Source organism: Palaemon carinicauda, chromosome 1, assembly GCF_036898095.1.
Source record: "Palaemon carinicauda isolate YSFRI2023 chromosome 1, ASM3689809v2, whole genome shotgun sequence".
NCBI classification, from domain to species: Eukaryota; Metazoa; Arthropoda; class Malacostraca; order Decapoda; family Palaemonidae; genus Palaemon; species Palaemon carinicauda.
In genome coordinates, this window is record NC_090725.1 from 304,219,727 (window position 1) to 304,246,389 (window position 26,663).

The window sequence follows — 26,663 nt, forward strand, 5'->3', positions numbered from 1 at the left end:
ATCCTCAACATACTAGGATTGACTGAATTGAAAAAATGATTCACAAGTATCTACAAACTGATTAGTTGCCATCGCGCCGCATGGGTAAAGAATGAGCATTTCCGACCCTCGATGGGTGCTCCTGCTTCCGTATTAGATTTTTTAGAAAAAATGAGTTATGATTGGGTGAAAAAGTTAATCCTAGTTAATCCCCAGGTCGTGGGGTCCCATTGGGTCGTTTCAAATTGCTGCGGCCGATTAATAATTCAGTATTCCGCCGCTATGGCGCTGTTGATTCGATCAGAACGTCATCCATAGGGAATTCTAGGAACTATGGGAGCGAGAAACTGTGTGGCAATGTACAGAGCTCGTTCGACTTATAAATTTCACGTCAAATTAGATGGTTTTCAAAATCTTTGTACAGTATATCGTTATAGTAAGTACTTATCCTGGGTATTTATAACATTCTGAACAGTAAATATTCTATACAAGTTTCTGATAAAGTTGAAAATAAGGCGGCCGCTATCATACATACAGGTGGCTGCCATCCTACACACATCCCAATTCACATTTTCCATGTAAGAAGGAGGAACTGGCCTCTTATATACAAAGGCTCCAATGGTTGATTGATTGATTGATTTAAAAGTTTTCTGACATCCTGACGTATAAGGTCATTGACGCCGAACCAGGTAATAGCGGCTGCTGGTGACTTGGTAGGAAGACCTTTAGGCTCCCCAAACTCCTCATCCTTAGCTTGCAATGATGGTGAGGTTGCATATGCCACTATAAACTATCTAGCTTTGTTTTTGTCCTGTTAGGTTGTCTAAGCAATTTTCTCGTTCTTCTTTATAGCTCTGACACTGTCCTTTACCATTTTTATTTCCTTATCTTTGGCTTTGATTTTACTTTTTTTTTTTTTTATTATGTCTGTAGCGTATTTAACAATTTTGGGTGAATGTAGTTCGTTGGGACAGGCGTAAACTTTATTACTTGTCAAATCAATTCTCTTTATGTGGAAAACATTTTTTTTAGCTTAATCTGAAATATGATACAGTAATGTGAAGCTAAGTTTATGATTTACTACATATGATTTAGTGTTAGCTTGCCAGGAGTGAACCTAGTTGGAAAGCAAACAGTCCTAGGGTAAGCAAAGGATATGGCAGTCACACCACCACGGTAGATAAGTGGGTAAGGATAGGGTTTTTAGGTTAGGTGGGGAACCTTGGGTAAGGTGGTGTTCTTGTTTGTTTCCCCTTTTTAAAATGTTGTTTTTTAGTCTTTACTTCTGAAATTTTACACCCAGTCTGTCTCAATCAAGTAATAAGGCTCCCCCCCTATTTACACGTCAGAAACCTTAAGATCAGAATTATTAACAAATAAGTGCTTTGTTTGTTATTCAATATTATGCTTCTTTAGGTGGAGGAAAAATTTGTAAAACAGTTCAAGCTCAAGTATTTCCAGTGAGGCAGAGATGACAAAGAATAAAAGTTTTTCAATATTAAACTTACCCGATAATCATGTAGCTGTCAACTCCGTTGCCCGACAGAATTCTATGGAGGGATACGCCAGCTATCACAATACTAGAAGGGGGTGTACTTACCAGCGCCACCTGTGGCCAGGTACTCAATCATTTGTTGTTGACACCTCCTCAATTATTCCTCTGTCGTGCTTCCGGCTAGACGTTCTGGGATACGCTCATGGTCTTCGAGTTTATTCATGGATATTTGGTGAAGTATTCTCTTAGATTAACGGCTGTCGCATACTGGAATCCTTTTTATATTAGCTAGTTAGCTTTTATATAAATACTGATTAACGGTTAATGAATTTTTGCTTGTTTTTGGATCACCCTTTGACTTACTCTTTGAAACAAGATGTCTGACGTTTCGCAAGCTCCCTCCCATAGACGATGTAGGTCTTGCAATAGGCGTATTCCGAAGGTCTCGGTAGATCCTCACACCGCTTGTTCTGACTGTAGGGACAGGCCCTGTCTATTAGAAAATCGGTGTGAGGAGTGTGCCGGACTTTCGGAATTGGATTTTGTACGTCTTTTAAAATATTCATCCAAGTTAGAGAGAACTAGAGTTAGGAGAAGTTCTTCTCACTCTTCTATGTTTTCCTCACCTCATGATCCCCTACCTTTTCCTACCCCTGTAGTGGCTACCCCCGAACCTACTGTGTGCCCTCCGCCTGATATGTCAACTGTTTTGCGTGCTATTCAGGCTTTAGGAGATAAAGTAGAATCAGTGGTAAGTGACCATAAGTCTCTGATGGCCGAGGTTAAAGAACTGAAGGTCAAGAGTGCAGTGGGTGGAAATAGTGCCAGTGCTGTGACGAGTGCTAGTGTCTGTGCAGTGCCAAGTGCTAGTGGTGCCAGTGTGGTGCGTGAGGATTTTTCTGTGTGAGCCAGTCGTCCTCCCAGTCCGGGACCTCTTGCAAGCTCCCATGCCCAGGGGAGAAGCAATGTCGAAGGGCTTAAGGGTTCGACAGGCCTTGTTAGGCGCACAGAATTATCCTCGGTGGTTGCGGGCGTGTCTTCCTTAGACCGTCACTCCCACCTGCAGACGATTGAGCCCGTCTTCTCGTCCGCTGATCTTCATGCAGGGAAGAAACGTTGGTCTCAGGTCTCGAGACCGCTTAAACGTAGAGTTCAGTCAGCGAGTGCTCAGCCAGGTTGTAGTCATTGGCTCAGCTCCGACTCGCCTCTGTCATCGGTCGACTGTACTCCGCCCAAGAGGAGTAAGGTTCTGCCTATACAGACCCCGACTGTGACTTTACCTCAGTCTGTTATCGTTTCTGCCGACCCCAAGTGGACCCTGCTTCAGTCCATGCAAGTTCAGCTTTCGGACTTGATGCGTGAGTGTCGGGCTGAGAGTGTTGCACCGCCTGCACTCCCTCCACCTGTTCTCGCTCCGCCTGTGCTCGCCCAGCCTGCACCTGCTCCGCCTGTGCTCGCCCAGCCTGCACCTGCTCCGCCTGGTCGCAGCACCATCTGCCAGGCGTACGATGTTGAACCACTTTCGGAGTTTGCTGTTCACAGTGTTGTTCAGCCTCAGCCTTCTTTAAGGCAACCCTTGCTTTGGGATCAGGAGAGTTACACTCTTCCTCCTCCTCCCCTTGCTGCTCCACCAGTGGTGCAACTCTCGGTTGGGGTACAACAACCTCTCCCCTCCGTGAGTCTGTCTGCTCAACCAGCGCTGCACCGAGTTCAACCCTCATCTAGGCAAGCTCATCTACACCATGGACTTGCGCCTCAGGAGCCTCAGCTTGCTAGAACTTTACCTTGTTCTGCGCAGCCTCAACCTTCTCATGCTCCACTCATCTCTCAGGAACAGGAACGGACTACTCCGCCTCCGTCCTCAGCTCAGCTTGTGCAAGCCTTGGGTGCAACTCTTGCTAGGAGTCAACCTCCTTCACCCATGCACCTGCCTTCTGCTCCGACTGTTGTTCAGCCTATGCAGTCTGAACCTCAGGTTTTCCCTCAAGTTGAGGAAACCTCTGTTATTGTTCCTACCCGTTCTGACTCTGCGGTTCAGCATTCTGGTCCTTTTGCTTCGCTACCTTCTGCTGATGAAGTGTCGGATGATGAGGAGGCACATCTTGATCCCTCATCAGACGTGGAGGAGTCTAAGCTTTCTCCATTGTCTGTTGATTTTAGAAAGGTCTTGGCTCTACTTAGGGAGCTTTACCCTGACCACTTCGTCTCTGCTGTTCCCCGCTCTCCTCCATCTGAGTTTTCGCTAGGCGTACAACAAGCTAAGTCGAGCTATACTAAGCTTGTCCTAGCTAGATCCTCCAAGAGGGCCTTAAGGACCTTAGGGGAGTGGCTTCAGTCTAAACAACACCTGGGCAAGACTTCCTTCATGTTCCCTCCAACGAAGCTCGCTTCGAAAGGTTGCGTTTGGTATGCCACAGGGGAAGCACCAGGCTTGGGAGTTCCTGCCTCTGCCCAGGCTGACTTCTCAAGTCTGGTGGACTCGCCTAGGAGGACTGCGATGAGACGCTCGAAGGTTTGTTGGACCTTCTCAGACCTGGATCATCTTCTGAAAGGGTTGTTCAGAGCTTTCGAAATGTTCAACTTTCTCGACTGGTGCCTGGGAGCCCTCAGCAAGAAAACATCTCCTGCGGACAAAGATTCTGCCATGCTAATTATGTCCTGCATGGATAAGGCTATCAGGGATGGATCGGGTGAGCTAGCGTCGTTATTTGTATCAGGGATGTTGAAGAAAAGGGAACAACTGTGTACCTTCCTCTCAGCCAGCATTACACCGTGCCAGCGGTCACAGCTCCTTTTTGCTCCACTCTCAAAGTTCCTCTTTCCCGAGGAGCTAGTTAAGGACTTGTCGGCTGCCCTGATACAGAAGGACACGCACGATCTTGTAGCCTCATCGGCTCGTAAGTCTAAGGTTACCACCTCTGTCCCCAAGACTTATCGCTCCCCAGTGGCTGATACCCCGGCCACTAGGTTCATACCGCCCTTTCGTGGTAGAGCCCCCAGCCGAGGAAGCTCCCGTCCAGACTCTCACAGGGGCAAGTTTAGGAAAGGACCCAGGACATCTAAGGGAAAGCACTGACTCTCAGATTCTCCAGACAACAGTAGGAGCCAGACTCAAGATCTTCTGGCAAGCCTGGGAGAAGAGAGGTGCAGACGCACAGTCTGTCAGTTGGCTGAGGTACGGTTACAGGATTCCATTCTGCCTCAAACCGCCTCTGACCACATCGCCCATCAACCTCTCTCCCAACTACAAAGAAGAGGACAAGAGGCTAGCATTGCAACAGGAGGTGTCGCTACTTGTGCAGAAGAAGGCAGTGGTTATAGTCCGGGACCATCAATCCCCGGGCTTCTACAACCGTCTCTTTCTTGTGGCCAAAAAGACAGGAGGTTGGAGACCGGTGCTGGACGTCAGCTCTCTCAACGAGTATGTCACCAAGCAGACGTTCACAATGGAGACGACCAAGTCGGTCTTAGCAGCGGTCAGACAGGAGGACTGGATGGTCTCGTTGGACTTGAAAGATGCATACTTTCACGTTCCCATTCATCCAGACTCCCAACCTTTCCTGAGATTCGTTTTCGGAAAGGTTGTCTATCAGTTCCAAGCCCTGTGTTTTGGCCTAAGCACAGCTCCTATGGTCTTTACTCATCTGATGAGGAATGTAGCGAAATTCCTGCACTTATCGAACATCAGAGCCTCCCTCTACCTAGACGACTGGCTGTTGAGAGCCTCCACGAGTCGTCGTTGTCTGGAGAACCTCTCTTGGACTTTAGATCTAATCAGAGACCTAGGTCTATTAGTCAATATAGAGAAATCTCAACTCATTCCCTCCCAATCCATTGTGTACCTGGGAATGGAGATTCAGAGTCGGGATTTTCGGGCTTTTCCATCGGCCCCCAGGATAAACCAAGCCCTAGAGTGCATCATGAGCATGCTGAAGAGGAGCAATTGCTCAGTGAGACAGTGGATGAGTCTCACAGGGACCCTCTCATCTCTGGCCCTGTTTGTCGAGCTAGGGAGACTCCACCTCCGCCCTCTTCAATTCCATCTTGCAGCTCATTGGGACAAGGGCTCGACTCTAGAAGCAGTCTCTATCCCTATCAACCAAGAGATGAAGACCACTCTCCGGTGGTGGAAGCACAATCTTCTTCTCAAGGAGGGTCTATCATTGGCCATCCAGACCCCCCATCTTCATCTCTTCTCGGATGCATCGGACTCGGGCTGGGGTGCGACCTTGGACGGACGGGAATGCTCAGGAGTATGGAACAAGGAACAAGGATTACTCCACATCAACTGCAAGGAACTGTTAGCAGTTCATCTTGCCCTGTTGAACTTCAAGTCCCTCCTGCTAGGCAAAGTGGTGGAGGTGAATTCAGACAACACCACAGCCTTGGCTTACATCTCCAAGCAAGGAGGGACCCATTCGAGGAGCCTTTACGAGATCGCAAGGGACCTCCTCATTTGGTCAAGAGGTCTAAACCTCACACTGGTCACGAGGTTCATCCAGGGCGATATGAATGTTTCAGCGGATCGCCTCAGCAGAAGGAATCAGGTCATTCCCACGGAATGGACCCTCCACAAGAATGTGTGCAACAGACTTTGGACCTTGTGGGGTCAACCTACCATAGACCTGTTTGCCACCTCCATCACCAAGAGACTTCCGCTTTATTGTTCCCCTGTTCCAGACCCTGCAGCGGTTCATGTAGATGCTTTTCTTCTGAACTGGTCCCATCTCGACCTGTACGCATTCCCTCCGTTCAAGATTATAAACAAAGTTCTGCAGAAATTCGTCTCGCACGAAGGGACACGGCTGACGCTGGTTGCTCCCCTTTGGCCTGCAAGAGAATGGTACACAGAGGTACTTCAGTGGCTAGTCGACTTCCCCAGGACTCTACCTCTAAGAGTGGACCTTCTACGTCAACCACACGTAGACAGGTTGCACCCAAACCTCCACGCTCTTCGACTGACTGCCTTCAGACTGTCGAAAGATTCGCTAGAGCTAGAGGCTTTTCGAAGGAGGCAGCCAGTGCGATTGCCAGAGCTAGAAGAATTTCCACTCGTAGAGTCTACCAGTCTAAGTGGGAGGTCTTCCGAAGCTGGTGTAGAGCCAATTCAATATCCTCTACCAATACCTCTGTGATCCAAATAGCTGACTTCCTTCTTCATCTTAGGAATGAGAGATCCCTTTCAACATCTACGATTAAAGGGTATAGGAGCATGTTGGCCTCAGTCCTCCGCCACAGGGGTTTGGACCTGTCTTCCAACAAGGACCTTCAAGACATTCTCAAGTCTTTTGAGACGTCTAAAGAACGTCGTCTTTCCACTCCAGGCTGGAATCTAGACGTAGTCTTAAGGTTCCTTATGACATCTAGGTTCGAACCTCTCCAGTCAGCTTCCTTCAAGGATCTTACCCTCAAGACTGCTTTTCTCGTTTGCCTTGCAACAGCTAAGAGAGTCAGTGAGGTTCATGCCTTCAGCAAGAACATTGGTTTCACAACCGAATCAGCTACATGTTCTTTTCAGCTTGGATTCCTAGCAAAGAACGAGCTTCCTTCACGTCCTTGGCCTAGATCGTTCGAAATACCTAGCCTCTCCAACATGGTAGGTAACGAACTAGAGAGAGTTCTTTGCCCTGTCAGAGCTCTCAAATATTATCTGAAGAGGTCTAAACCTATTCGAGGACAGTCAGAAGCCTTATGGTGTGCCATCAAGAAACCCTCGAGACCCATGTCCAAGAATGGGCTTTCGTACTATATAAGGCTTCTGATCAGAGAAGCACATTCTCACTTAAAGGAGGAAGACCTTGCATTGCTGAAGGTAAGGACCCACGAAGTAAGAGCTGTAGCTACTTCGTTGGCCTTTAATAAAAACCGTTCTCTGCAGAGCATTATGGATGCAACCTATTGGAGGAGCAAGTCAGTGTTTGCATCATTTTATCTGAAAGATGTCCAGTCTCTTTACGAGAACTGCTACACCCTGGGACCATTCGTAGCAGCGAGTGCAGTAGTAGGTGAGGGCTCAGCCACTACATTCCCTTAATCCCATAACCTTTTTAACCTTTCTCTTGAATACTTTTATTGTTGTTTTTATGGTTGTTACGGTAGGCTAAGAAGCCTTCCGCATCCTTGGATTTGGCGGGTGGTCTATTCATTCTTGAGAAGCGCCTGGGTTAAAGGTTTGGTAGAGGTCCTTTAGTAGGGTTGCAACCCCTTATACTTTGGCACCTTTGGGTTGATTCAGCCTCCAAGAGGAACGCTGCGCTCAGTAAGGAAGACGAACTTTAAATAAAAGGCAGAGTAACGGTTCTATTCGACTTCCTTACCAGGTACTTATTATTTCATTGTTATTTGAGATAACTGTTATATGAAATTTGGGATACTTAGCTATCCTTTAATCATGTACACTGGTTTTCACCCACCTCCCTGGGTGTGAATCAGCTACATGATTATCGGGTAAGTTTAATATTGAAAAATGTTATTTTTATTAATAAAATAAATTTTTGAATATACTTACCCGATAATCATGATTTAATCGACCCTCCCTTTCCTCCCCAGAGAGAACCAGTGGACCGAGGAATAATTGAGGAGGTGTCAACAACAAATGATTGAGTACCTGGCCACAGGTGGCGCTGGTAAGTACACCCCCTTCTAGTATTGTGATAGCTGGCGTATCCCTCCATAGAATTCTGTCGGGCAACGGAGTTGACAGCTACATGATTATCGGGTAAGTATATTCAAAAATTTATTTTATTAATAAAAATAACATTTTATTGGCAAAGAATTTTTTTTTTTAATTGTCGCTTTCTATTTAGTAGAATAAATGAAAGTTTTATTGACAATGAATTCCTATTTTTGAACTGATGCATTCTATTTAGTAGTATTAGTACCTGTACTATATATTCCTTAATTCGATCAAGTAAAAATGTATAGGCAATTTGAATTAAGAGTAACAAGGTACCAGTCAATTATCTGTATCGAAGTATCTCGAGAGTTTTTTGTAAATGTAGATATTATAACCGAGTGGTATATTTTTTTTAATGGCTATACAAGGCACAGTCTAGATATTATGATCATTATCATCACCTCTTGAAAATACATCTGCAAAAGCCTGCATCATGCCAGAGTATTGCTGTGAGTTTCGTTACAGAGAAGTTAGAACCAGCGTACCGTAACTTCTGCCATCTAAATTTTGCAATTGTAAATAATTCGGATTTTAATGTTTCTGATGTGTAAATAGATGTTATGTTTTCTCATGTAAATAAATTAGTCTTCATACATTTGTTGTGAACTGAAAATATATAGAAAACAAGTGAGCAAGTCCTGAACGCGGACATGGTCCTCGTAGAGGACATACCTCCGCCAAGGTGACCTAGAGCGCCATATGTCCTAGAATCATGAATTGATGTGACTTCGACCTTCACATGACCTTGACCTTCACGTGACCTTCAAGTGACCTTGACCTTCACGTGACCTTGACCTTCACATGACCTTGGCTTCAAGTGACCTTGATCTTCAAATGTACTTGACCTTCACGTGACCTTGACCTTCAGGTGACCTTGACCTTCACGTGACCTTGACCTTCACGTGACCTTGACCTTCAAGTGACCTGCTTGACTTTTGACCTTCAAGTGATCTTTGTTCATTTGCCACTGATACTTAATATGACATTGATATAATGCACCAATATGACCTTGACCTTTGACCTTTATAAATTTGAACATCACCCATGGGTTGCGCCTGGACTAGGACTTCCCTGTTGGCTTATGCAAAAGTCAGTGCTTTATTTCTGTCTCTTGATATGGCCACTTATGTCATAGTGACACCAGTGACCCCTGTGACCTTGACCTTGGGGTGACCTTGACCAAAATTTAATCAGTTCTTCCATACACATTGGGGAACTACTTGGCCAAGTTTGAAGTGATTCCGTGTAGAAATGTGGCCTCTACGTTGTCCACAGACAGACAGACAAACAGAGAAACAAACAAACAAACAAACAAACAAACAAACAAACAAACAAACCGAACCGAAAACATAACCTCCTGGCGGAGGTAATAAGAAGAATAGAATAATATAATAGAATTGTTGCAGGTCTAGTTGTCTTGAGGTGGGCCAAGTTCTCTAGGATTCGTACTGTCATGCATATATCCTAGGCTGTCATGCTGTTGATTTGAATGATATTCAAGGGCATACTGAAACTGGACAACTGTTATTTTATATGAATCTTATATGAATTGAAAATGGGAATAAAGTCTGTACATGTAGATCTAAATTATCTTATAGCCTACCCAATCAAACTCAGGATGCTAAATACTAACCTGTTTCTTGATAAGCCCTGAGCCTCCCTAACAATATCTGGTCCAACATGCCCATATTGATAAAAACGAATTAGCTAGACTATTGAATACTGTATGAGGGTACTTTGGCATTACTTAAACTAGTAGCTGGTCAAAGATTCTATAAAGAATGATAGATAATATCCCCTAGGTCAATTTATGTATGAAAATGTTGGACTAAGCCTACTGTGGGTAAATCTTTACCTGTCATCTGTCATTAGCAAATAATGAAAAATGAGTTCCTCTCCAGCCAAGCCCATGATGCTGTGTTATTACTCCTTGTACATCTTGGTATCTCTGGATGACTAGTAAATGTATACCAAACCCCCTGTGATGAGTAAAGACATAGAATCCTAGGTTGGGTTATGAAGGAAAGCTAGAGTTTGCTGTTTATAAGTACCAGTGTAAGGGTAATTATACTTGGTAATATTGAACAAGGTAATATTAAACAAAACTCGTTGAATATTTATTATAAATTACAAATGGTTACTGCTCACCAACACTAAAATAAAAATGTCATAAAACAAAGGTTTTCCAAAAGGAGAAATGAGGACTGAGATCATTTAAAGTACTGTACAGTATACTATATTTTCAATATTAAACTTAGCCGGTGATTATATAAGCTGCAGCTCTGCTGCCCGACAGAAAAACTCTACGCTCAAAATCCGCCAGCGATCGCTATGCAGGTAGGGGGTGTACTTCAACAGCGCCATCTGTCGTGCAGGTACTCAGTACTCAATGTAAACACACTCAATTTTCTCTCTGTCGTGCCACCGGCAAGACCTACTAAATTCGCTGTTGCTTACTGGATTGGTTTTCACATATTTTTGGTGAAGTACACATTTCTAGTTTTGAGCTTTCGCTTTGCAGAGGTTATCTTCAATACATCCTTGCATTCTTTTGTTGATATCGGATTATTTGTTGACGACTTTGGATAGTTTTTTGAATTCCCCTTTGACTAATTCAAAATGGCTGACCCTTCTCAAGTCCCTAAATTCAGGAAGTGTAATGCTAGGGACTGTTCAAGGCGTCTTCCGAAGGCCTCTATCGATCCTCACACCGTTTGTTCCAATTGTCGGGATAAAACCTGTCAATTGGAAGATCGATGTGAGAAATGCGTTGGGCTTTCGGAATTCGATTTTATCGAATTCCAGAAATATACACGTAGGCTAGAGAGAGATAGAGTCAGGAGAAGTTCATCTCGCTCCGTTGAATTTTCCTCTCCTCATGCCCCACAACCTATTCCTTCCCCTGTAGTGGTTGCTCCTGATCCCCCTTCTAGCACTCGACAACCTTCGATGGCAGATATGATGCGTGCCATTCAGGCTCTGGGTGAGAGAGTCGAGTCCTTGGCTAGTGACCGTAACCAGCTCATGGCAGACGTCAAGGAGCTGAAGTGCAAGAGTGCAGTGGGTAGTGATAAAGTGAGTGGTAGTGTTGTGGATAGTGTTGTTGATAGTGTTGCGCTTGAGGGTTCGTCTGTTCGTGCCTGTCGTCCTCCCAGTCCGGGACCTCTTGCAAGCTCCCAAGCCCAGGGGAGAAGCAATGTCGTACGACCAAAGGGTTCGAGAGGCTTTAATCAGCGAACAGACGTTCCCTCCGTGGTTTCGGGCGTATCTACCCAAGATCGCCCCACCCACAAGAAGACGAGAGAGCCCATTTATTCCTCGTCTGCGGAAGAGGTTTCTCGTAAGAAACCATGTACCAAGGTCTCGCGGCCTCTTAAGCGCAAGTCGGTCCCTTCCGCGCAAGTCCAACGGCCCAGTTGTAGCCACTGGGTCAGTTCGGACTCGCTGCAGTCTTCCGACGACTGCTCACCTCCTAAGAGAGGCAAAGCGGTACCGCATCAGGCAGTAACACCGTCTGTTGCCGCACCTGCTCCTGTAGACCCTAAGTGGTCTTTGCTGCAGGCCATGCAGTCACAGTTAACGTCATTGATGCAGGACTTTCGTGCGGAGAAGGTTGACGCTGCACCAACCTCTAGCCTACAACCACCCACGGTTGTGCGTCAGGTGGACGCTGAGGCTACCTTCTCCCGCACTCCAGCTGTGAGAGTCCCGCCACCCATGCGTTCCAGTGTACCCTGCCAGCCGCATGTTGACGTTCAGCGACGCACGGAACCTTCCGTTGACGTTCGCGAGGTACAACAACAGCCTAAGTTGTTTTGTTTTGACGCGGTGCGTCAACCTCCGCAACCCAGTGTGGTTACCTCTACTCGCCCACAGCAGACTAGACAGTCTGGAGTAGACGCTTTGCGTCCCCGCGCTGCTATGGTTGTTGCCAGTTCACAGACTGGGCAACAGTTCCATGACGTTGCGTCCGGTTCAGTCACGCGTGCACCCGTGCTGCCGGACTCAGCTGACCAGCCGATTCCTACTCCTTTGCCGCTTCCTCCTCAGTTTTCAGATGATGGACTCTCTGATGATGACGACGCTGCACACATTGACGACCCACATACGGACATCGACGAACCCAAGACCACGCAACCCTCCTTGGACTTTAGAAAAGTTCTTGCTCTGTTCAAGGAGATGTATCCTGATCAGTTTGTGTCTGCAGCTCCACGCTCTCCTCCGTCAGAGTTTGCTTTAGGCACGCAGTCATCCGCGCCTGCCTTTACGAAACTCGTCCTCGCCCGCTCGTCCAAGAGAGCTTTATGAGTTTTAGGAGATTGGATGCAGTCCAAAAAGAACCTTGGGAAGACAGCATTTACGTTTCCCCCTGCGAGACTCTCTTCCAGATCGAGCGTCTGGTATGCCACGGGAGAAGTTCTCGGCTTGGGAGTTCCTGCCTCTGCCCAGGGCGACTTCTCAAGTCTAGTAGACTCTCCCCGCAGGCTAGCCATGAGACGCTCTAAGATATGTTGGTCTCCTTCAGACTTAGACCATCTGTTGAAAGGAGTGTTTAGAGCCTTCGAGGTCTTTAACTTTTTGGACTGGTGTCTGGGAGCTTTGAGCAGGAAGATCTCCCCTTCTGACAAGGAAGCTTCCTTGCTCATTATGTCCTGCATGGACAAGGCCATACGTGACGGATCCAGTGAGCTTGCGGCTTCGTTCGTATCCGGGGTCCTCAAGAAACGGGAAAACCTTTGCTCTTTCCTGTCAGCTGGAGTAACACCGTGTCAGAGATCGGAACTTCTTTTTGCTCCTCTCTCAAAGTGCCTTTTCCCAGAGGACTTGATAAAGGAGATTGCTGCCTCCTTGATTCAGAAAGACACCCATGACCTGGTTGCGTCCTCTGCCCGCAAAGCCACCCCTTTGCCTACCTTGTCTAGACCCAGGATGGACACTCCAGCGTCCAGATTCATTCCGCCCTTTCGTGGCAGAGCCTCCAGCAGAGGAGGTGCTCCTGCCGAAGGGAGACGTGGGAAGAAGAAAGGTACCAAGTCCTTTAAAGGCAGAGTCTGACTGCCACCTTCTTCAGACAGCAGTGGGAGCCAGACTCAAGAACTTTTGGCAGACCTGGGAGAAAAGGGGCGCAGATGCACAATCTGTGAAGTTGCTCAGAGAAGGGTACAAGATCCCGTTTGTACGCAAACCCCCTCTAGCAACGTCTCCCATCGATCTCTCTCCCAGGTACAGAGAGGAAGACAAGAGACTAGCTTTGAAGCAGGAGGTGTCTCTCTTACTACAAAAGGGAGCGGTAGTCAAAGTCCGGGACCATCAATCCCTGGGCTTCTACAACCGTCTCTTCTTAGTGGTAAAGAAGACAGGAGGGTGGAGGCCGGTGCTAGACGTCAGTGCGCTGAATGTCTTTGTCACAAAGCAGACGTTCGCCATGGAGACCACAAAGTCCGTTCTAGCAGCGGTCAGGAAGGAAGACTGGATGGTCTCTTTAGACCTAAGGGACGCATACTTTCACGTCCCCATCCACCCAGAATCCCAACCTTTTCTGAGATTCGTTTACGAAAAGGTTGTCTACCAATTTCAAGCCCTGTGCTTTGGCCTAAGCACAGCTCCTCTTGTGTTTACGAGGCTGATGAGGAATATTGCCAAATTCCTGCATTTAACGGATATCAGAGCCTCCCTCTATTTGGACGACTGGCTTCTAAGAGCTTCTTCCAGTCGTCGCTGTCTGGAGAATCTAAAGTGGACTCTAGATCTGATCAAGGAATTGGGTCTCCTGGTCAATATGGAAAAGTCCCAACTGGTCCCGTCCCAAACTATAGTGTATTTAGGGATGGAGATTCACAGTCAAGCTTTTCGGGCTTTTCCGTCGGCCCCCAGAACAAGTCAAGCCCAGGTATGCATCCAGAACATGCTAAAGAAGGAACGATGTTCAGTCAGACAGTGGATGAGTCTGATAGGGACGCTTTCATCCCTGGAACAGTTCGTTTCGTTAGGGAGACTACACCTCCGTCCCCTTCAATTTCACCTAGCTGTTTACTGGAAAAAGGACAAGACGCTAGAAGCGGTCTCGATCCCCATTTCTGAGAAGATGAAGTCATCACTGACTTGGTGGAAGGACAATATCAACCTCAGAGAGGGTCTGCCCCTGGCTGTTCAGACCCCCAACCACGTTCTCTTCTCGGACGCATCGGACACGGGCTGGGGTGCGACATTAGACGGTCGGGAATGCTCGGGAACTTGGAACTCGAATCAAAGAACGTTACATATCAACTGCAAGGAGCTACTGGCGGTTCATCTGGCCTTGAAAAGCTTCAAGTCCCTCCTTCAAGGCAAAGTGGTGGAGGTGAACTCGGACAACACCACGGCCTTGGCGTACATCTCCAAGCAAGGAGGGACCCATTCTATGACGTTGTACGAGATCGCAAGGGACCTCCTCACCTGGTCAAGAGATCTAAACCTTTCTCTAGTAACGAGGTTCATCCAAGGCAACATGAATGTCATGGCGGATTGCCTCAGTCGGAGGGGTCAAATCATTCCAACAGAATGGACCCTACACAAGGATGTGTGCAAGAGACTATGGGCCACATGGGGCCAACCTACCATAGATCTCTTTGCAACCTCGATTACCAAGAGGCTCCCAATATATTGCTCACCAATCCCGGACCCAGCAGCAGTTCATATAGATGCCTTTCTACTGGATTGGTCCCATCTAGACCTTTATGCATTCCCCCCGTTCAAGATTGTCAACAAGGTACTGCAGAAGTTCGCCTCTCACGAAGGGACAAGGTTGACGTTAGTTGCTCCCCTCTGGCCCGCGAGAGAATGGTTCACCGAGGTACTTCAATGGCTGGTGGACGTTCCCAGAACTCTTCCTCTAAGAGTGGACCTTCTACGTCAGCCACACGTAAAGAAGGTACACCCAGGCCTCCACGCTCTTCGTCTGACTGCCTTCAGACTATCGAAAGACTCTCTAGAGCTAGAGGCTTTTCGAAGGAGGCAGCCAGGGCGATTGCTAGAGCAAGGAGGACATCCACTCTTAGAGTCTACCAGTCGAAGTGGGAAGTCTTCCGAAACTGGTGCAAGTCGGTATCAGTATCCTCGACCAGTACCTCTGTAACCCAAATAGCTGACTTCCTATTATACCTGAGGAAGGAAAGATCTTTCAGCTCCCACTATCAAAGGTTACAGAAGCATGTTGGCAGCAGTCTTTCGTCACAGAGGCTTAGATCTTTCCAACAACAAAGATCTACAGGACCTCCTTAAGTCTTTTGAGACCACGAAGGAGCGTCGTTTGGCTACACCTGGTTGGAATTTAGACGTGGTACTAAGATTCCTTATGTCAGAAAGGTTCGAGCCACTACAATCAGCCTCCTTTAAAGGTCTCACTTTAAAGACTCTTTTCCTGGTTTGCTTAGCAACAGCTAAAAGAGTCAGTGAGATTCACGCCTTCAGCAGGAACATCGGATTTTCATCTAAAACGGCTACATGTTCTTTACAGCTTGGTTTTCTAGCCAAAAACGAGCTACCTTCTCGTCCTTGGCCGAAATCGTTCGATATTCCAAGCCTTTTAAATATGGTTGGAAATGAACTAGAAAGAGTCTTATGCCCTGTTAGAGCTCTTAAGTTCTATTTAAGACGAACTAAACCTTTACGAGGACAGTCAGAAGCTTTATGGTGTTCTATTAAGAAACCTTCTTTGCCTATGTCAAAGAATGCAGTTTCCTATTATATCAGACTGTTGATACGAGAAGCTCGTTCCCATCTGAATGAGGAAGACCATGCTTTGCTGAAGGTAAGGACACATGAAGTTAGAGCTGTCGCAACTTCAGTGGCCTTTAAACAAAATAGATCTCTGCAGAGTATAATGGACGCAACCTATTGGAGAAGCAAGTCAGTGTTCGCGTCTTTTTATCTTAAAGATGTCCAGTCTCTTTACGAGAACTGCTACACCCTGGGACCATTCGTAGCAGCGAGTGCAGTAGTGGGTGAGGGCTCAACCACTACATTCCCCTAATTCCATAACCTTTTTTAATCTTTCTCTTGAAATGTTTTTATTGTTGTTTTTGGGTTGTCCGGAAAGCTAAGAAGCCTTTCGCATCCTGGTTGATTTGGCGGGTGGTCAAATTCTTTTCTTGAGAAGCGCCTAGATTAGAGGTTTTGATGAGGTCCTGTAGTATGGGTTGCAACCCTTGATACTTCAGCTCCTAGGAGTCGCTCAGCATCCTAAGAGGATCGCGAGGCTCAGTAAGGAAGACGTACTTAAAAAAGGCAGAGTAATTGTTCAAGTCGACTTCCTTACCAGGTACTTATTTATTTTATGTTTGTTATTTTGAATAACTGCTAAAATGAAATACAAAATCCTTAGCTCATAATAATGTAAACAATTAATGCTGGTCTCTACCCACCCCCCTGGGTGTGAATCAGCTTATATAATCACCGGCTAAGTTTAATATTGAAAAATGTTATTTTTATAATAAAATAAATTTTTGAATATACTTACCCGGTGATTATATATTAAAGGACCCTCCCTTCCTCCCCAATAGAGACCCAGTGGACCGAGGAGAAAATTGAGTTCTGTGTTTACATTGAGTACTGAGTACCTGCACGACAGATGGCGCTGTTGAAGTACACCCCCTACCTGCATAGCGATCGCTGGCGGATTTTGAGCGTAGAGTTTTTCTGTCGGGCAGCAGAGCTGCAGCTTATACAGTATAATCACCGGGTAAGTATATTCAAAAATTTATTTTATTATAAAAATAACATTTTTTTTGGAATATATGTTCAAAGTTTGGTAAGAAATATAGTTCCTGGAGATGTATACCTGTGTCATAAGCTACTCAGGCTCGATTGTTTCCTGCCTTATAATAGATTTTAATGTCTTCGTAAGGACACTGAACTTAAGGTTAGGTTAGTTTGGGGTATGTACATTGTCTTGTAATGTGCATCCTGTGCATTTGCATTGATCATGAATACATTAAATGGATGGTTCTTGACATATTTTCAGCCTTCAAACCTCTCTAAATGGCAGTATGGAAACTACTCTTATGTAAATATTGATTCTTGAAAAAAAAATTCTTTAAAGCTATCGCAGCCCACCCAGGTTATTGATTACAACTTTTGCTCCATGACATTTTTTGTATACATATATGAGTGGCCCGACAAATATTAGTCGGGCATCCATTGCAACGTACCCAAAATTCTTTATTCTCACTTATGTAACATTACTACGTGTACTGCTTGCAAGGACCGTGCACTGTTGAAATTAGGCTGGGGCTACCACAATAATATTGGCTAATGCTAAATGTTTTTATATAAATGTTATGGGAGTTTTTCATTAATTTTTAAACTATAAAATACTGTACCTGAAAGCAAGTCAAAATTCTGAAGCAAAATTCCATCCTAACAACTGTGACAAATATTGAACTGGGTCTAAATTGGAAAGGTTACACAGAATTTGAGTGTAATGTAACATAATACAAATTGACATGAAAATTGTGTAGATTTATACTTTTGTACAGTTAATTATAAACATGGCTCAGTATGCGATTTTAGGAGTACTGTATTTTAGTTTTGTATGATGTTGATTGATATCCACCTTTATTGGATATATATAGGTTTTGAAGGGAGGGTATATGTCCCTTAGGTCACAATAACCTCAAACTATGAAAATATATCTGAATAATCATCTTTTTCAAGGGTTACACCAACACTTCACATTCCTTAATCCAATCAACACAGGATATCTAGTTCTTCTGTATTGTTAGGCCCATAACCTATCCCTTTAGTCTAAAGAAAAAAAAAAAAAAGAATTAAATTGCTGGGTGTGGTGTATGGTAGGTCTATCCCTAGGGCGTGGGTCATCAATTGACACTTAAGTATGTTCTGGGCTATTTGAGTCCCTTGTGGGTATAGTTTTGATGCTTGCTATAGAAAAGGGATTTTGACGAAGGAAAAATCTATTTCTGGGGAGAGACCTGTGACGCCCGGTCAAAGTCCTTCTTTTCTAATATAAATAGAAATACAGGCATGAACTTAGTATAAAATTACTGGGTTTTAATATTCAAATGCTTAGCCAGAGATTGGTAAAGAAATTTTATATTTATGCTTGGTTGTCTTGATCTACTCCTTCCCATCTCCTCATAAGCATTCAACATTCTGAATGTGAATTCATTATTCCTGTTATCTGCCAAGATAAACTCCAAAAAGTGATTCGTAGCCAGATGGGTATACCCATGCAAGGAAGATCCTAAAAGTTCCCAATGAACAAGATATACATTTGATCCTAGTTAATAGGCATTATAGTGTTTTTGTCTCAAAACAACTGGTTGATCTCAAGAGGAACAACAAATCAATATACGAACACTTTCAATGCCCCCAAATACGGTAACCAAACTTGACTTTGATCTTTGCCCCCCTATATAGTAATGTTTGATTATTAAAGTGTCAAATCTCAACCTCAGTGCCAGGACTGCTATATCAGTCATCTATCACCTCAACAAAACGTTCATCTACAAAGGTTGAATGAGAAAAATTTATACAGTATTGAACTTTTATCATTTATTGGGTTCAATCATAATTTATGACATGATTGAAGAAATCCGTCTTTTATGGTGTGAGAATAAAATTCTAAATGGTTCTTTGACTTGGGAACTGTTTGAGTCTTGTAGCGACCTCCATACATGATGGTCTTCCCTTCAAGTACTATACGGTCACCATCGCAGTTTTGGCAACTGACTATGTACGTACAATAACTGTATAGATTCAAAGTTATTCTCAAGATATCATTTAACTGGCCTGTAATAGGTTATTTGTTCATATACAAAAACTGAATAAATCTTTGACCTATTAGAATTGGAATCTGGCTGTTGAATTCAAAGAAAGATAGATGAATCAATGTATCTATGATATAGTTACAGAGGAATTAAAATCCATTCTCTCTCTCTCTCTCTCTCTCTCTCTCTCTCTCTCTCTCTCTCTCTCTCTCTCTCTCTCTCTCTCTCTCTCTCTCTCTCTCTCTCTCTCTCTCTCTCTCTCTCTCTCTCTCTCGAAAATTTTATTAATTTTTCAAAGTTTTCTCTATAGATATTAGCATTTCTTTTGTAGGAATTATATTTACTGCTGTACTTTCATTCTTACTTAAATATAAATTTTTAGTGTTATTAATTAATACTGTACTGTATAATGACTGACTTTAGTTAGAAAATAACTTCCAAACAAAAGTTCAGAACCTTATTAATTGCCCTGATTGATACAATCCAATTTTAGAGGCCATGAACTAACGAAAGATAGGAACCACCGATTAAGGAACTAAAGCTTTAATAATTTTATGCTTCCCATCATTTTTGTGTAACTGTTGTAAGACTGATCCGTATTGGTAAATTGGATACTAGTCCTTGCAGCTACCGGATATTTATGTTGTAATATAGTTTAGCATATCCAGCATAAAGAATTGCTTGATTTTATAATGGTTAAATTTAAAATTTTCAGGATGAATTATCAAGATGGCTACAGGACGTGATTCCCGTCGTATCCAAGGCCCTGAAAAGTCTATCTCGTACACAGTATTCCAACAGAAGGAAAAGAAGCCTTTCCTAGGTGCAGATGGCATGCGTATAGATGGACGATCAGCCATAGATCCTCGAAAACTTTGTAGGTTTTACAGATATTTTAAATTTTCTGGTTTCTATGTACAGTACTTTATACTGTACTGATTTTATTAGATTAAAGACTACTGTATATAGATGCCCCTTCTCTGTGTGATTTTAGAAAGCATAAGTATAGTATATGTACACTGCAGCCAGCCTGTAACGTTCATGTGGATTAGCTAACATAGTACAGTACTGTACTAGCAAATTTTAAAAGTATGCAAATATGTTGCCTCCAAGACCCAACCTTTGTATGGGTTAGCCTTGACCAAAAAAGTATAAAAACACTAGTGTTACTCATTATGAACTCCTATCATAGGAAAGTATTCTCAGTTCTGTGGACATTATGGGTTAAAAAATTACTTTAAACCTGCAGTATATGGAAGTACAGAACTGTAGTAATACAGTAGTATCAGTCTCCTTTAACCACTCTCTTTTGTTACTGTACAGTAGGATGGAAAACTGTCCTGTTTTTGCTCTTATATAACTGACAGCACTTTATTATTTTTACTTTTTTCTGTTTAGGTTTGGTCTTATATTAGTATTGTATAACAATAATTGCTTGAAGAGATCTTTTCGGAGGAGAGGTAAATTGCTAATTTTGAGGAGACTAATACTGTTATATAAGTGAATTTTCAAACACGTGTAATATTAGCATTCGTGAATTTTCAATTAAGGCAAATTCATAGTTATATAAACATAGATGCTTTCTTCTAAATACAAAAAAAAAAAAATATAGCTCAGGAATTTCATGTAAATAATTAAATATGTGATTGCTATAAGGTGGTTTTAATTATTGTTCATGTTTCAGGAACTACCTTTTTAGTAAAGGAATTCCTGAATAAGGGCACTAGTACTATCAGAGTACCTCATTCAGTGCACTGGGTATTAACTAGGGTGTTTGCAGCATCACTCTGGACCCTAACTGCACTCGCTTTTTAGCCTTATGCTTTACCCCCATTCCAGATTTTTTTCTTCTTTCTCATATTCAACCTCACAACTTTTACTTCATGATACTACAGCAAGATTTACCCCCAGTTGCACTAGTGCTGTGTGGCCTTTTCAACCCCAATGCTGACCCAAAGGCCCTAATTTATACTGTAAATCCGTTAATATAGTAGGAACCTCGCCAGTTGGAATACCTCACTTTTATTTTGGCTGCTGGCTAGTACGGATGTACTGCCTGCTCCTCCTCAAACTTTTCATTTTCTTTTTTGTGGATTGCAAAATGGAAGTGAATAAGCAAGCGATTAATTCTTGCCATGGGATGTGTGCTATCGTCTCCATGTGTCAAGTACAGGTCATGGTAGGAGTATGCCCGTCACCGGTGTTTGTCTTGGCAATGCCCAAGAGGATATGGAAGGAATCTAATGTTGCTTCGATTGCCTCATTAAGTGCGTCTGCTGCTACTTCCCCTGTGTATTTGCCCCTAATTTTGTCTCCGAGGAGTATGCATCAGGAGCAAAGAGGCCTCGAATCACCTTTTGTTGGTTTTTCAGGTTTTGGTAGAGTGTGGAGTAACCCCAATGTTTGTCACACCCCTTAGGAAGTTAGGAGCTCTTCACCTGTCCGTGCAAACTGTTGATGACCAGTTTGATCTAAGGAAGCTTGGGCTTCCTCAGGTCTTTCAGGTTGGCCCACCCTGACTTTGATGAGCGAGCTGCTAACTAAGGCTACCTCTTCCCCGGTTAACCCAGTGCCAGTGTCCCCCTCGTTAATGCCAGTGGTGAAAGGCTTGGTGGTGCCTCCAGTAACAGGGACCCTGTTGGTTCCCACCCCTAGCCCAAGAGGACTGTGAAGGCTTGTAGAGTGACACCTGTGCTGGTGGAATTGGTGCTGGCATTTGCTGGCACTAGGTGGTGCCAAGCCCAAGTTTGGGTGTAAATCAGCCTTATGGCAATAAAAGCATTTTGCTGCAGTGCCCAAGTTTATCCCATTTCCTGACAGGTACCAGTGTGTTCCTCCTCTTCCCTTGTCACCATCACCTTGTGTCTAGGGTACCAGGGCCTGTAAATTGTGCTCCGTCTGTGTCTGTGCCTTTTGTAGCAGGAGTGAGGCGCTGCGAGTGTGCCTTCCCTTTCCTCTGTGACAGTGTATCCCAGTGTTATGGCTTCAGTTGGACAAACCTTGGTGGTTGGCTCCCCCCCCAGGAGGAGCGTCATTGTCGTAAGTTGCGCAGACCTCGAATTCTCTGCTTGCAAAGCCTGGAGCGAGAGCCAGGAAGGAGAGAAAGCATGCACACTTTTTCCTCCTACTCCACTTAATCCTCCAACTCCATTTCTGTTTCTTCTAAGAAGAAGAGAATAGGTCAAAGAGGTCGAGGAAGGCCGGCCATAGTTGTTAAAGAGGGAGTCGTTGCCTTGCGCCACGCAGCGTGTGTCCATACATTTTATGCTCCCCTTTTGATGGAGGAGCTTCGCATCCTCCATCAACCTTTCTTCCAGGATGGTGGACTCCTGCTGGCCGAGTCTTCTTGGCCACGTTTCATCACGAAAGAAACTTTCCTAAAGGCCGTTGTCACCAGAGATCTATTCATTGGTCCTTCAACGATCACTGGTCATTTGACAGGGATCTCCTGTTCTGGTTCGACAGGAAATTCTGGCCTATCTTTCCTGGTGGCTAAACGAGGAAAACCTCACCAGGGTGAGGAGTCCCACTCGACTCTCTGCCTCCAGACATGCAACTGTTCTCAGATGCTTTGAAGGAGGGGTGGGGCACTTGGCTAAACGACTTGGTCGTCTCTTGTATCTAGTCATGAGAAGAAATGCATCTGCACTTGAACTTCCTTAAAATGCAAGCAGCCTTTCTAGCACTGCTAGCACTGCAAGCAAGCCAAGAATGTTTGAGAAGGCACGCGGCAGTGTTAATGAGCAACACCACCACCATAGTGGCCTATATTGCCAAGCAATGGGAGACAGTCTTATGCCCTCAATGTGAACTGATGAAGCTGATGACAGTCTGGTTGTTGTTCCACACTGTAAGAGTACTGTAGTCAGCTGGGTAAATTGTTGGAAGAGGAATGAACTAGTACACACACAAACACACACACACACACACACACACAGTTGCGAGGGGCAGGTCGGAGGGTTGGAGTGGTCCCCATATTTTTGCTTAGTGGAGAGGCTTCTTGCTTTATTTGGTTCTCTGGGGATTAACACGTTTGCCACATGGCTAACTGGGAAGCTCCCTGTATTTTTCTCCCAAGATCCAGGCCTATGGGCCATGTTTGAAGATGTCCTCCAGCACCCATTGAATAACAAGGACATGTATGCCTTTCCTCCGTTTAGCATGATTCGGCCGTTAGTCAAGTGGGTGTAGATTATGCGAGGACTTGGATAAGCCTGGTGGCTTCAAGATGGTTCCATGCCGACTGGTATCCTGATCTGTTAGTCCCTCTAGTTGAGATTCTGACATAACTACTCCAATTGTCAACACACCTCTATCAGCTACACCTTCAGAGGTACTACCAGGTCAAAGGCTACTGAATGAAGGGTATAGACCTCTCCTCTTTTTGAGTGCCTTTGTTTCTGTTTGAACATAAATCTGCAGGCCTTCACAAGGGCCATGCCTCAGTAGCAAGGTGACTTCATCTAGGGATAAGGGTTCTTCAGAACCTGGATGACACCTATTACGGGGCTAGTGATAGAAGAGCTTTTGAGATCCCCTAGACTGCTTCTGTGTCTACTCAACAGCTTGTTAGTCTTATCAATCTGGAGAAGTTAGTAGTGTACCTAGCCCAGTAAATTCTCTATTTGAGGATGATGATAGTGTCTGTTCCTTTCGAGATGTGCCTTGTGGGAACCACGGCCTCCTTGGAGAAGTTGATTTCACTACCAAGACAGAATGAAACTTTCAGTTCATCTTAGCTGTCATTGGGACAGAGGACATTAGTGATAACCTGGAGAGGAGATGGGAAGAGACTACCTTGGGATTGTGAAATGAAAAAGAGAAACAGATAAGCATAAAGAGATGAAAGATGCATGAAGTCTTCAGGGCTATTTGAGTGTATGAAGTTGGGTAGTAGGGAAATTTGTACTTCTTCATTTGGACAACACCATTGCTTGATCCTACGTCAGGAAATGGAGGGCTGGCTGAGTCACAGAGCCTATTTCTGTTGCCGAAAGGTGATTTTCAGACAGGAAGTGATACCACCCAACTATTCAGCTTTGTTCCAGCAAAACAGAACATTGTGGTGTACCAGCTGAGTCAAAGAAGTTTGATAATTTCAGTGGAGGGGTCCTTTCCTTCCTGAGTGTGTAGGACTGAGCAAGAAATTGGACATTTACTGCTCTCCAGTTAAAAACCCCCTGGGCAGTGGACAAAATGCTAAAGGAAGGGTCAAATCTGGACAAGTATAGGTTTCCCCCATACTCCATGATCCATCAAGTGGTTAAATTTGGAAGTGCCTCTAATGAAAGGATAACACTCTAGTCTGACATTGGTCTCAGAAGGAGTAGTTCTTAGATTTGTGGTTTCTTCTAGTAAACAAACTGATCACCCTTCCAAGAAAACTTTTATATCCTGACAACTGCATTGCCACTTGTTAAACAAAAACCTCCTTATGTCTTCAAGAGAAAATCCTCAAGCATGCACTACATCACTACAAGTTGTGCAAATCCAGGTGTATTTCATCCTCCCGTGTCTCAGATATGATATGAAGTTTTTGGTCCCACTCATTTAGGTGTTTGTGTTCTTGCTGGTCTCTGTTCTTCTACTTGATGAATTGGATTTGGCTAACACTTCCATGTTTCAGGACATAATCAGGTCCTTCATCATTGAGACACCCGGTCTATAAAGAAAAACCTTGGTGGAATGTGGACGTGGTTCTATAGGTCCTGAGGAGCTCGTCCCCACCGAGCATTTGGATTTGGTAAATCTGAGGAATTTGGCATTCAAAATCATCTTATTCATATTGGCATTAGCTTCCGCTTATAGTATCGTGGAATAGCAGCCCTCTCAGTCATAGTGGGATTTTTGTAGGAATGAATGCTCTAGTGCATTCCACCCGAGTTTGACCCATGAGCGACTACCTCATGCAGGTCCTTCCCAGGCATGTTCAGATTCTTTTATGGAAAGGGTTATTGGTAAGGTCCCTTTACTGTACAAATTTTCCTTTTCCTAATGAGAGCTTTGCTAGTTTACTCAAAGAGGACAGTGGAGCTGTAAGATTCAGTCAGCAATCTTTTTTTGTGGAGTGATGTTACCTTCTAGGCTTCTTAAAAAAAACCATGTGGGCATTCCTGACATCAACAGTCATCAGTGTACACAAGAACTGCATACATTATAACTTTTATTGCTTATTTATGAATTTGTTTTATCATGGTTTTATTTGATTGTTAATTACTTCTCTTTTAATTTATTTCCTTATTTCTTTTCCTCACAGGGCTATTTTCCCTGTTGGAGCCCTTGGGCTTATAGCATCCTGCTTTTCCAACTAGGGCTGTAGCTTAGCAAGTAATAATGATAATGATAACCACCTGTAGAGAAGCAACTTATTTGAATTGCCGTATAAATTTATCCTTAAATCAAGCGTTAAAAAGTTACTCATTATAGAAGTCTGTCCTTGTTGTGTATTACCTGTGTAGAGTAGGGTCTCTCTATAGGGGTAATTTGTGACTAGTGCTTTTGATAATAATGGGAAGATATACTTAATTAGTATTTGTGTATTCAGTAGTAAATTTGATTATGGTACGAGCCCTGTGGGATTTAGTAGTTGAGAAGAGGGTACTTAGTCTATAGAGAGATGAAGCGCTGTAGTAGCTTCCCACAATCCAGAGGGATCTGAAACACTCCATCCTGAGATGATCTGTGCTCTTATAATCTAATTGAGAAGTACTGTACTGTAATTTGAGCATCATTGCACTTTTATTTATTTAGTATGGTAGACAGCAATGAACTTCGATAAAAATCATTGAAATAAATTTAATTTTGTATCAAAATCATTTCAATATTTACTGAGTTCATTAGCATTCCCTCTCTCCTCCTTATGCATAATGGTGGACTGCAAGATCTTTCATTGAGTAGTGTTCATACAATTCAAATTAAAAGTGAATGAGAAAACGGGAAAGCTCACACTTGCAGGGTAGCTACCTTTTAGACTGCACAGTAGTCACACTTGGCTGGAGAATGCTACACAGGACAGAAATGCTTATTGGGAAAGCTGTAGATATAAAAAGATTATTTGTCGGGTTGAGGCTGTTCTCTTCAATGGTAGGACTGTAGGACAGCAATGAAAATAGTTGTAAGTATTGAAATAATTTATTTTGGTATCCAAAAATGTTGCTGTCAATATTTATGAAAGTTTCCATATATTTTTTTGGAGAAGAGTAATGATAAAAGTGTTACTTGAGTGTTTCCTTCTGTATACTTGTTTCATAGTTACAGAGAATTAGTGGGAAGTAGTTTTAATTTGAAATATTTCTTATTCTTGAAAATTTTAATTGACACTTCTGTTAAATGATATTAAGTTATGATTTTACTCTAAATAGATAAAGTACGGTTTGTCTTATTCTATGTATTGTTAGATTTGAGAATTTTATAAATGTTTCCTTTTTTTTAATAAGAACACAGGTCTTGCCTGTGAAAACAGTGTAATTATCAAAGGCGTGTTCATTCAGACAGAGGTATATACTATATCCTTCTTGGGCAATTACATACAGTATTTGCATTAGCTCACATCAGTTCCAATTGCAGCACATGTGGATCTGTAATCTTCTCGAGTAATTGTATTCTTTGTATTATCTGATGTGTACTAGGAAAAGGTCAATACATTTCTATACATTTCCCTTGTCATTTGGGAAGAGGGTTTATTGCTCCTATTCCAAGATGTTTTATGACCCTGGTATTTTATAGTCGCACGTAGGGAATGAAG

At 43.7% G+C, this 26,663-nt stretch overlaps 1 protein-coding gene across 3 annotated transcripts in view; it reads left to right on the plus strand.

Moving 5' to 3' along the window:
- Positions 1-26,663, plus strand: part of LOC137658524 (exosome complex component MTR3-like) — a 166,407-nt gene that overhangs the window by 71,080 nt on the left and 68,664 nt on the right. For all 3 annotated transcript variants that reach the window (XM_068393338.1, XM_068393319.1, XM_068393329.1), the window contains exon 2: positions 19,635-19,796. In XM_068393338.1, coding sequence (XP_068249439.1) covers positions 19,649-19,796 — 148 coding nt within the window. In that variant the 5' untranslated portion in view covers positions 19,635-19,648. The remainder of the gene's footprint in view (positions 1-19,634; positions 19,797-26,663) is intronic.